General features: G+C 35.1%; 1 protein-coding gene across 1 annotated transcript; it reads left to right on the forward strand.

Annotated features, from left to right (window-relative positions):
- The first annotated feature begins 1,680 nt into the window (after positions 1-1,680).
- LOC109093895 (thymidylate synthase) lies at positions 1,681-9,319 on the forward strand. The gene is made up of 7 exons (XM_042728723.1): positions 1,681-2,014; positions 3,790-3,863; positions 6,244-6,418; positions 6,650-6,751; positions 8,199-8,374; positions 8,661-8,732; positions 9,145-9,319. Exons 1-7 carry the CDS (start codon positions 1,792-1,794, stop codon positions 9,280-9,282), a joined length of 960 nt encoding a protein of 319 aa, XP_042584657.1. The 5' UTR covers positions 1,681-1,791; the 3' UTR covers positions 9,283-9,319.
- Positions 9,320-12,664: the final 3,345 nt, after the last annotated feature.

A 12,664-nucleotide genomic window follows, 5' to 3' on the forward strand; every position in this document is an offset into this window, starting at 1 on the left:
CGCGCATGCGCAGACAAAATAGCTACGCGTGCGGATCAGCGAGGAGTCAATATATGTTTTTTAATATTTACAGTATTTCACATTACACCAGTTGCCTATGTAAACTTGTGGTCTACAAGAGGAGTCATAATATGCAATATAAATCCAGTTGCAGTTGTTAGTGAAAATTGGACTAAAATGTTGCACTGAATTAAAAGTTCAAATAAGTTGCAATATTGATGTTGTAATACTGGTAGCATTAATATAAAAAAATTATGATATATGTTACAAAAAAGTAACAGTTTTGAACTACGTTGATGGGTGTATTTTTTGTCTTTTATCTCAGTTTTTCTGTCAGTGTTGTATAAGGGTTTATTTATTTAAGTGTAACAGTAACCCCAGAATGTGATCAAACAGTTTAAAATAGCTGGACTAAGATATATAACTTTATTTTTGCCTGCAGAAATACGTTAATTTATACACATTAACACAGTTGTGACCGACCATAAAACCATTTTTCACACACTTTTTTCCCCCAAAACAATTCTGAAAAGAATTATTGATTATTTAAAAGGGTTACCAATGACACATTATTTGGATATTTTCATGTCTGGGAAAAAAATTGGGATTAAATAGCCTAAACTTTTACTAAATAATAATTAAGACTACAGTATGATGCACATATGCACATTGCCTCTTGTACATCCCTGTGTATCTTAATATTTAACACTACAGTTAACTTTCATGAACATTATTTTCCATTCTGTATTTAATTAATTCTACAGTATATATCTTTTTTTATATATATATTGTTCTTATATTTTTATTGTTTACTTTTATTTCATTCTTTCATAGCTATATTTATGTATATTTTCATCTGTGTTGTATTCTTTAATAATTGCACTGTCCATGGAGCGGACCTGACTCACATTTCACTGCTGGTCATATATGCTCTATAATTGTGTATGTGACGAATACAAATCTTGAATCTTGAACATTTTTTTTTTTTAATAAGCCTTTTAAACGTCACTGGACCAGCATTTGGCTCATTGGTAGATGTGTTTGTGACGATTAATTGCATAATTCACTGTAAGTTAGTTTGTCCAATATTTAGCTATATGCTCAAATATCATTTGACTTATTTTATGGGAAAATCTCATGTGTCAAAACACTGATATTTTAGAAATACAAATATTTATATGAAATATGCTGATATTTTACATCAAGGACCAATCGGGGTCCACAGGCCGCTGGTTAATAAACAAAACGCCAGGTTTTCTGGGTTGATGAACAAAATCTTTTCTGTGAAAAAAAATAATTAATAAAGAAAATAAAAAATAAAAGCATGTCAAGATGATGCCGGTTTGCAGTCTGGAGCCATATGCATTATATTACAAAAAAAAAAGTTAGCAATGAACAAAATACAGTCTGAAATGGACTAGAGCACCATTTAAAAAGTTAAATATTAGTATTTTTCTCTCTCACGCACACACAACTATCATTTGTGCTTGAAACCTCCGGGGCCCGAGGGTGTCTGGGGGCCTCGTTATTATCAAAACTGGATGGAAAAGAAAAATTAAAGTTCTACTTTCTACTCAGTTTAATAATTTTATATGAAACCGGTCAAATATAAGTTGAGATCAATGCAGAACTGATTTTACGCACTCCAGTGTCGTAGGTGGCGGTATGCAGCTGTAACCCGCCAGAGAAAAACTCAAAGAAGAAGACGACGAACATTTTCGCGGGAATAATAAACCGCGCGTCTGCTTTCAGCCCGAGTTTAGGATTAAATCTAGTCTCCAGCAGAAGAAGATGTCCAGCACCGCGGTGGAGCTCACAAACGGGCATCACTCTGACGCAGAAGACAGGACGGGAGATGCGCGAGGAGGGCAGGAGCAGTTCTCTCTGCTGTGTGACGAGCGCGGTTACCTGAGTCTGGTCGAGCGGGTTCTGCGGAGCGGCGCGAGGAAAGGCGACCGGACCGGGACCGGAGTGATCTCGGTGTTCGGCACGCAGGCGAGATACAGCCTCAGAGGTGTTTGTTAGATAACTGCTGAGCTATTCTCTAGCATCTTCTCACCCTACCCTAGCAACCCTTTCTTCCAGCAGCACCTAGCAACACATTTAACGTTAGCCTTCGTTAGTCATTTAGCCGTGTTTAGTGACTAACGTTATATAAATCGTTCCACTTAATAATAATAACATTTGATGAACATATGATAGATAGCCTACACTCTGTTAGGAGCTTGAACCTGCGATTGTTGATCAGTTAGTAACGTTACAGTGTTAGGAAAATACAGAAAAATGGAAAAGGCGCTAACGCTAGTAATTTTTCAGGATAAATCCGTTAACTCTCTATTATTCGGTGTAACCCTGCAACTTGAAAACACAAAATACAATGCGTGAAAAATCAGTACAGAAAATCCTTTCACATTAGCACAGTAGATCGTGCCCTATTGTTGCAGCTGTTTCTTCGAGTGTAGCACACTGACTACTAATGCACTGCTTAACTCTATAATCGCACACAATGTACACTTACTAGTTCACTAGCTAATAAAAAACCCTCGAATTGTTCAAAAATGTACGTGTTCGGTAATTCAATGTTCTATTTAAAATTAAAATTATTTGTTTTAATATCTTATTATGTAGTTATTACTTTTCAAACAAATCTAAATGATACATTTTAGTTTTATTTTTTTGGTGAGATTTGACGCAGTGACAATGTGCGTCTTGATTACGCAATGACGTCATCACGCAATGGCATCACAACGTCTTTTAGCAACAAGTCAACGAAGTTTGTTTGTTATTTAGACATCAGACAAGAATTAACCTCCAGCAGTGGTCTCTGTCTGGTGTAATAAGTTCTGATGTACAGTCAGGCACCATGTGTTTTTCTCTTAAATCACACAACAGTCCTGTAAGAGCTTTATTTCAGTGAGACAGTGTGTCTTTGCCTGGAATCAGCTGACAGACAGTATAGTGTTTTGGTTAATACCTAATCAATATTTAATTACAAACAGGGTTAAGTTAGTATCATTCAAAATTATACACAGGTTTAACCCAGACAAATATTATCTTGGTACAATTTTAATTTAGTTGCTCCTTTTGTCTCCGTTGCCCTGAAACTGTGGTACATTTGTTTTGGCATTGCACTTTTGTAAAACTATTTTGGCAAAATGTATGTGATTTTTATTGCACAAAATATTAATAATCATGTATTATTTGGTATATTGGAGAACAGCAAAGAAAAGCACAGTCAGGTTTACATCATAAATCTTTTTTTTATTTTTACATGCAAAATTTCATATTCACAAATATAAGTTCTCATGCAAAAAAAAACTTTTTTTTTTTTTCTTTTAGGTAGGAAATGGAGCATTATATTGATACTATACGCTTTTCTATAAAACAAAAAGCAATTTACACGGTGAAAGTTTGTAAACGCTTTAATATTTGTATATAAATATGTATTTGTATACAGCCCCTCCAGTGTGAAATTATTTGTTTCATGTATAATGTTTGTTTATGTCATGTATAGTGTTTTAATCATATATATATATATATATATATATATAAATATATAATAATAATAAACCTTCCTTTAAACCTTCCTGGAAACCAGATCGGATGAAGTTAACGTCTCGAAAGAAGCACTCGCATGTGAATGCTGTTTCGCTTGAATCACATTAGCAGACCAGTAGTTCAACAAAAAATAAAAAAACCCAGGTCATCCAAAATCTAGCTGAGTGTGTTTCTTCTGTAGACTCTAATGCTGAAGTGGTACTAAACTATCATTACTAATCGCTTTCACAGATCAGTTTCCTCTGTTGACGACCAAAAGGGTTTTCTGGAAAGGCATACTGGAGGAGCTGCTGTGGTTTATCAAGGTAGGGAAATATCCCACGCTATTAGTGATATTTCTATATTTAGCTTTTTCTTCATGTTCCTGAGGGCTTTCGGGAAACAGTGAGCTGATGCAGCCATTCATCAGGAGATCAGAACTGTTATCAAGCGTTATATGTTAAATAAGTGGCAAGAAGAGTGGGATGCATGTACAAATACAGTTATAAATCACTTGAAATCCATCCGGAAATTTTTAAACCGATTTTTAATTTCTTTTAAAACTAGATTTGATCGAGTGGTATTCACCAGATGAGTCGTACAAACATTTTGTGCTTAAAGGTGAAGACCCTACTCAATGCATGCCCTGCAAGAGTCCTCTTTCTGTCATATTCAACATATTTATATAGAATTTTTAAGATGATAATGATATTGTGATCTCTGATTTTAGTGCTTGAAAACCAAAAATGTAGTGCTTGAAAAGTCCTTGAATTTCATTTAGCAGTTTCTGTACAAACCCATGTGTAATATAACATGTGATGGTTTGCTGGTTTTTATTGCATTTGTTATACTTGTATTGTTTTTAATTGTTTTTGCTATGAAAATCGCTTAAGATGCTGACGTGGCATTAAATAAAAATATACTACTACTGCTACTTCGTTTGTTTGTTATGTTTAGTCTGTCCCCAACCTACCTCATTACATGCATATTTGTCTGTTTACATTGCACTGCTCACTTTATACACTAATATAACACTTTACATGCATATATATGCTTCATGTTTATATGGTTATATATAGGGATGCACCGATCATGATTTTTCATGGCCGATTCCGATACCGATTTCCGATTTTTTTTTCTCTTTTCTTTTTTCTTTAAGCAACAATCAAGAAAGAAGGAAAATATACATAAACAAGATGTTTATTTGGTATTTAATAGGCCAAACTGGCTTTTGGCTATTGAAAACAATAACCGTAACCATCTGAAATTAACGGCAGTGACTGCACAGTAAGTAGACTAAATTCAATACAAACATAGATGGTACAGACATCAGCATTTAGCTTTTGTTTTTGAATTGGGTTGAAACTACATTGAACTGGCCTTAAATGAAAAGATTAACTGTAACCATGTGAAATTAAAGGCAACAACTGCATAGCTCTTCAATCCAAACAACACAATCAACACACATTCAAGATGTTTCTTAATCAGCATTCAGTATTTGTTTTAGTTTTTAAATTTGGTTTTAAATAAAAAAGGTCTTTACCAGTGAGACTAAATAAAGTATGCTATATAAATAAATTATTCCAAAATGTTAAAATCATGTTGGTGCGAATAAAACAAAGATGCAAAGTGTTTCATTCGTCCAATTTAAAAAAAAAAAAAAAAAATAGGGTAATGATTCACATCTGTATTTTTTTAGCTTGAGCCAATGAAACATAAATAACTATTGGCTCACGTTAAAAAAATATAAATCTGAATCATTACCCTAAAAAAATTTAATTGGATGAATGAAACACTTTTTTTCAGTGTGCTACAGCAGGTGATTTTTAAATCAAATTAAGTAAATGTAATTTTAAGTTAAAATAAAAATAATCATCTTATACAGAACTGACGTTTACTTCTGGCTTTTCAAACGTGTATGCAAGTTCTACTTTGCAAAAAAAAAAAACACATTTCAGTTTTGTCACAGTTTTAGTCCGTTTCGTTTCTCATCCAACACGTGAGAAGTTGAGCTGAACATCCCTTCACTGTCTGCGCTTGTGTAGGGCTCACGCAGCTTCAGTGAGCGCAGGAAAGGGGCTCTTATTTGTGCGCCAGTACACCAGCGGCTGTTCACTTCCTGCTATCTGTGCCTCAGACATGTAGCTCTGCACTTCCAGCGCTGAACGGCTGCCCGTGTCCTGCGCACAGATTTCGAAATACTTCCACACAAATGACACGATAGTGAATGATTACAATGCAGTTTGTGCACGTGGGCGCACTTCCGGAAAAATCGTCCGAAAAAAGACCAAAAACAGGCCGATTGCCGATCGTGTATTTTAAGCAAAAACCAGCCAGTTCCGATTTATGGCCGGTCAACCGGTGCATCCCTAGTTATATACATATGCTCTTTAAATACCTTATCATTATTGGTCATGTATACATTTCATATACCTTATATATATATATATATATATATATATGTAGATAGATGCAGGATTTATTGCACTCACTCTTACGTACATGCATTAGCACTCGTAACTTTATAATGTGTCTTTGTGGTTTTTGTACTTATTTGTATGACTCTGGCTGCTAGAGAATTTCATTGTAGAGTGTGAGTGTGTTTCCTGTGCATATGACAATAAACTCGTGACTGATCGATGTTCCAGACGTTTTTATGCATTTTGCGTTTTTACCGAATTGGTTGCATCTTTCTATTGTGTTTAGGGTTCAACCAATGCCAGAGAGCTGTCCGAGAAGGGTGTGAGGATCTGGGATGCTAACGGCTCCAGGGAGTTTCTGGATAAGAGCGGCTTTAGCGATCGTGAGGAAGGAGATCTGGGTCCCGTGTATGGCTTTCAGTGGAGGCACTTTGGAGCTGAATACAAAGACATGCACACTGGTAAGTGCCCTTCTTTATATACAGCCAGCTGACATGACATGTGATAGCAGTGATGTGCTTTACCGTAACTGAGCATATGGTGTAGGACCCACACATTATTACATGATATTATACAAGATCTCGTTAATTGAAAGACCACAAAATTTGAAAGCTGTTTCGAACTCTTCTCTTTTAATGCATGTATGGTAGGACTTTGTGTCTGAGCTTGTCTATGGTTTCTTCTCTCCATGGATTACTCTGGGCAAGGTGTGGACCAGTTACAGAAAGTGATCGACACCATCAGGTCGAACCCAGAAGACCGGAGGATCATCATGTGTGCTTGGAATCCCAAAGGTCTCGATCAAGTTCATAACCCTCCAGCAGTCTTACTTTAGTATTATTTATATATTATGATCACATTTATTAATGTTTTGGAGTGCCTTTTATTTATTTATTTATTTATTTAGTTAGTTAGTGTTCATTTTAATTTAAGTTTAAGTATTTTTGTTACGTGCTTTTGTCGTTTTGGTAAGAGTTCAAATGCAAAAGCCTTGAAAAGAACCTGTTCATTGCCATTTAAGTGAAATAACTGAACATAAACAGAAAAATGCTAATTTCCGAAGAAAATTTCAAATGGCACTTAGAGGCTTTTTCTTAAAATATTTCTATTTAGATTTAGTTTTATTTAAATTTAAGCTTCGGTATTTTCGTATTTAAAATTATTTCGTTTAGTTGCCAAGGCAACGTTTTCAAATTTGTAATTTTTAAAATATATATTTTTCAGTTTTTTTTATTAGTTACAAAAACATTTTTAATAGTTTTTCAGCTAACAATAAAAAAAAACAATAACAATTAAGTTAGTTCTTACAGTTTTAGTACTTAAACTTATTTCAGTTAGTTGCCCAGTTTTTTTTTTTTTAAACATTTATTTTTCTTTCAAGCTTAAACTTTTCATCTAATATTTAATATTTTATTTCATCTTTATTTCAATTTCCAAATGCAATTAAGTTTGTTTTAATTTTAAGAACAATAGCAATTCAGGTTTAGCAATTTTAGCACTTTAAAAAGTTTAAATATAAAGGGTTGAAGTTTTTAATGTAATATTTTACTTTAGCTGTTACTGAAAACAATTTCTAACAGTATATTTAAAGATATATTTTTACACTTTTTAATTTAAAGTAGTTAGTGTATTTTTAAGGCAGCGGCTAAGTGAAAATAGCATATTTTCTTAGCGATAGATGCTATTTACATTGGGTGAAAATAGCAGTATTTTTAACAATATGCAGATAGCGATAGATTGTTTACACTGTTAAAATAGCAGGATTTTCTGCTATTTATACTACTAATTGCAAATAGTGGCAATCATCTGCACCTCAGTATTATAGTACATTATAAAACCGTATGCAGTAATAACGTATTGAGTGTAAATTATAATTTTAATTCAAATTATTAAATGGATGCCACCTTATTGGGACAACAAAGCCCTCCCTACACCTACCCTATACTTTATTTTCAACTTTTTGATTATTTCCTTCATTTTTTTTTTAAATGAATCCCTTTCCAATGTGATACGAGAACTGAAAAGGGAGGAAAAAAAAGTTTGGTAAAAGGTGGCTTCAAACCCGGTTCACTGGAGCTGACGGTATAGTGTTGACATCCCTTATAGTGTTGACATCCCTTACTTGTTTATGGATGGAGCTAGTGTAAATATCCTCTGCCAACAAGACGGGCTAAAACACTTGCACTCCAGTATCACAACTTAAAGCATTTCTGCATGATGACAGATTTATTTTATCGACAGACCTCCCTCTGATGGCGTTGCCCCCGTGCCATGCGTTGTGTCAGTTTTACGTGTCAGACGGTGAGCTGTCGTGCCAGCTGTACCAGCGCTCTGGTGATATCGGTCTGGGTGTGCCTTTCAACATCGCCAGCTACGCCCTGCTGACCTACATGATCGCCCACATCACCGGACTCCAGGTGAACACATTTCACCACATGATGATTTAATCATTCAGTGTGCTGTAATGACAGTAAAACAAGTCATCCAGACTAGACTTTACTAGACTTTAATCAGGAAATTTAAGGTTTGTGTAGCTAATGGTTTTAGTTAAGTGTAACAAACGTTATTTGTGCTTTATGGTTTCAGATCATAGCTTGTGAAATCTTCAATCATGCTATTTTATTTTATTTTTTCATGGACTGAAATAGAACTCGTTGAATATATTTTGTACTCATCTTTTATTTTGTTTTGTTTTTATTGCAGCCTGGGGATTTTGTGCACACATTAGGTGATGCCCACATCTACACCAATCACATTGAGCCGTTGAAAGAGCAGGTATGTTGCACAAATTCAATAAAGTTAAACTACATGCATAATTCTACAGGGATTTCTGTAGGTGATAAGGCCCTTGCACACTTGCGTTTTTACCGATTTTTTTTTTTTCATATTCGTCATCCTTTCCTATCAAAATGCTTGCTATAAATGTGAAAACGTAGAAAATCGAACCTGCTCCGAAGTTTTTTATGACGGACGAAACTTTCGGAGGCAGTGTGTAAACATGATTGACGCAACATAAGGTCGTATTTATTTTTTAACGTGCGAAAACTTCAGACGAGAATTTCAGACATAGTGTGCAAATACCTTTAGATTTAGACTTTTATCACCTTCACCCATAAATGCTGTCCATGTAAAATTCCAGTGTAAATATGCAGAAAGTATGTTTCTGACACTCGTCTTGTATCCACAGATTCAGCGAGAGCCGCGTCCATTCCCCAAACTCAGGATCAAACGCAAAGTTGAACGAATTGATGATTTCCAGGCAGAGGATTTTGAGATCTATGACTATGATCCCCATCCTGCAATCAAAATGCAAATGGCTGTTTAGGCCTTATAAAAGATAAAAATAAATGTACATTTATTAATGGGAGTAGTAGTCTCAAAGTTTATAAACATGACATCTATTCTTAGTTATAATAACCAACCTAATGTTTAATTTGAAGTGAAATCTGATGTGGCTTAAATATAAAACCACCATTTGTCTCGGTCAACATTTGAGAAACCAGAATGTTGTTTGGTCCAAACATCATCTGGTCCAGATGAGGCTTCATCTATGAACAGGGCTCGACATTAATGCTTGTCCGGGACAAGTGGATTTTGTGGAGTTGCAAGTAAAAGCGACCGGACAAGTAAAACATCAGTAAGAAAACTATAACTAGGAAAGCACTGAAATTTTGATGAGAATGATTCTGATTTTAAGTCACTTGAGTTTTTTAATACCTCTACTTTGCTGCCCCCTTTTGGCTTTTACCAAAAATCTAAAAGAGAAATGAAAGCATGTATTATTTGAATGCAGCAGCTAAATATTTGACAATGCCAATACAATCCTTGACTTAATCATCGATATATCAGAAATCAGTACAGCTGATCAACTTTGCAGGATTCTAGGCAGATGATTTCATAAATATATATGCAAGTCTTAACATTGGCCACATTAAAAACTCACTTGAGTACATATACTTAAGTACTTTCAAGATGTCTTGTACATGCAAATGAACAGATGAAATTACTGACAGAAGAAAAAGGAGTCATTCGGTACCAAATTACTGACTGACAAGATGACTTCAGACTCTTGCCACTGCTACATCACAAAAGTAAAAGTGAAAACTATGACCTGACCAAGTACGTTGCCTAATTTGAATTGCGTTTTTACAACAGAAGTTTCAGTAATAAATGATGTACTCACTTGTTGCAAATCATATTTCCAATGTTTGCACCATAACATCCTTTTTCCAACTCCGAAATCTGGCTAAACTAAGACACATTCTGTCCGTCTCTGATGCTGAAAAATTAATGCGTTCATGACTTTAAAGGGTTACTCCACCCCAAAGTGAAAATGTTGTCATTAATCACTTACCCCCATGTCGTTCCAAGCTTTGTTCGTCTTCAGAATACAATTTAAGATATTTTGGATAAAAACCGGGAGGCCTGTGACTGTCCCATAGACCAGTGGTTCTCAACTCCAGGCCTCGGGACCCACTGCTCTGCACATTTTGAATGTTTCTGAATCTGACACACTCAGTTCAGTTCATGGATCTCTCTCCTAATGAGCTGATGATCTGAACCAGGTGCGATAAATAAGGGAGACAAACAAAATGTGCAGAGCAGTGGGTCCCGAGGACTGGAGTTGAGAACCACTGCCATAGACTGCCAAGTAAGTTACACTAAGTTACACTTCTATGTATATTTACACTTTGATTTGAAAGCAAACAGTGCATCGGCGCAGCGCGGCTGATACAGAAGAGCATACGCCGCCTGAGTCAGCTCATAATTGCCGAAATGGCGCTACGCTGATTTGGAGAGAGACAGAGGAGAGGAATTGTTGAATAAAGTCATTATTTTTGCTTTCTTCGTGTACAAAAAGTATTCTCGTCGCTTCATAGTGTTATGGTTGAACCACTGATGGCAGATGGAGTATTCTGAAGAAGACTTTCATACCTTTCCTGGACCTTGACTGTTATTTTTTTGGCAGTCTATGGGACAGTCACAAGCCTCCCGGTTTTCATCCAAAATATCTTAAATTATGTTCTGAAGACGAACAAAGCTTTTACGTGTTTGGAACGACATGGGAGTAAGTGAATAATGACAAAATTTTCACTTTGGGGTGGAGTATCCCTTTAAGACTAGATTATTGTAATGAATTACAGAGTAGATGCCATGCAGGTTTGATAAATAAGCTTCAGGTGGTTCAAAATGCAGCAGCTGGAGTGCCAAGAAACACGATCATCCCAATTTGATCATGTCTTCATTGGCTATCTGTCAGCTTTTAAAGCTTTGAATGGTGCTATAATCCATAATTTTTAATAGACAGACACAAAATTCCAGCCATCAAAATCCACAGATATTTTGTATTACATACTTTGGAGTAAATATTATGGCATGCCTTAATTTTCATTTAAAGTGGGCAACCAAAATACCAGAATCTTGAATCCTGTCATTTATATGCACCATTTAACAGTGGCAGCGATACACATAACCAAGGTTCAACAGTAAATCAAAGAGTTACATATAACCTTACAAATTCATAATGCCAACTCAAAATTGCAATGCAATTTTATACACAATAGCGCTAAATAAATTGACTGTTCCTACTGTCAGGTCTGTAAATTTGTTACAGTAAATGTAAATTGTAAGTTTTTAATTTTAGATAATTAGTACTCTTAATTTTGAAATTTAAGCACAGAAATGTGTGAAAGAATGAAGAGGTTAATGGTCTCAGAGCATGTAGAATCCAAATATCCTTTTAATTTGAAGAAAATTACCCCATTATTTGCTTAAACAAGCTGCACGCATGTTGACACTGTAGTATGTTGTGCACACTTCCTTATACACAAAATAAATGTCATATTTGCCTCATAAAAAAACACAGACACAAGCATATTTTACTAATTAAGGCAAACAGAGGCATATGTTCAAATGAGCCATAAAAGCAAACACGGGTTATTGCGCGGGACAAAACTGGATGGGTTATGACTGGGACATTGTCTGATGCAGTATAATTAACAATAAGCAACATATCTCTCTGTGTGTATGTTTATTTGCATCTAACCTTAGAGGTTTATGCAGCAAAAGCTGAATTCTTTTAGGAGGTTTTTCTGCAGTTTCCAGTATCTACATATTTTGTGTGTGTGTGCATGATTCAAAATGTACAGCTTCTACCCAGCTAATGGAGAACATGCTCAAAACGTTGGCTAATGTTCTGACAAGGTTCACTCTAAATGAATGGGTTACACTTTATTTTGATAGTCTACTTTTAGACATTTTACTAACTTTGCAACATGTCAACTTACTCTTATTAAAGTATTAATAGACTGTATGTACTTACAGTCAGTAGAATGTGTGTTGGGGCACCAATATAGAAGACATCCACTACTCTAATGACTGCTAGTTGAAATGTAGTTGCCTAATGTCTGAGGTGGACTATCAAAATATAAAAGTGTTACCAACAGTTATTTATCTGGTCTTTATAACATCCTCAAAACTTTAGCTATTTAATGCTACATCTTTCTTAGAGTGTTTTTTTTTTTTCCTGAATTGTTTTAGTTTGATGCTCATCTAACATAGTCTATTTAAACATTACAACTTACTAATTGTTTCAAAAAGTTCCGAAACCATCAAATGTAACGTTCCCAATACGTTTGCGAAAAGATAATGGAATGTTCCCCCTGTGTTTGACAACAACCGTTTAAAAAAATAGAACTTTTTAAACA

This window comes from Cyprinus carpio, chromosome B7 (assembly GCF_018340385.1).
Source record: "Cyprinus carpio isolate SPL01 chromosome B7, ASM1834038v1, whole genome shotgun sequence".
NCBI lineage: Eukaryota > Metazoa > Chordata > Actinopteri > Cypriniformes > Cyprinidae > Cyprinus > Cyprinus carpio.

Bases quoted from the DNA above. Each gene is read 5' to 3' on its own strand.
- LOC109093895 (XM_042728723.1), top strand. From the start codon at position 1,792: ATGTCCAGCACCGCGGTGGAGCTCACAAACGGGCATCACTCTGACGCA. The intron at 2,015-3,789 runs GTGTTTGTTAGA...TCGCTTTCACAG, and splicing joins GGCGAGATACAGCCTCAGAG to ATCAGTTTCCTCTGTTGACG. The intron at 8,375-8,660 runs GTGAACACATTT...TTTTTATTGCAG, and splicing joins CCCACATCACCGGACTCCAG to CCTGGGGATTTTGTGCACAC.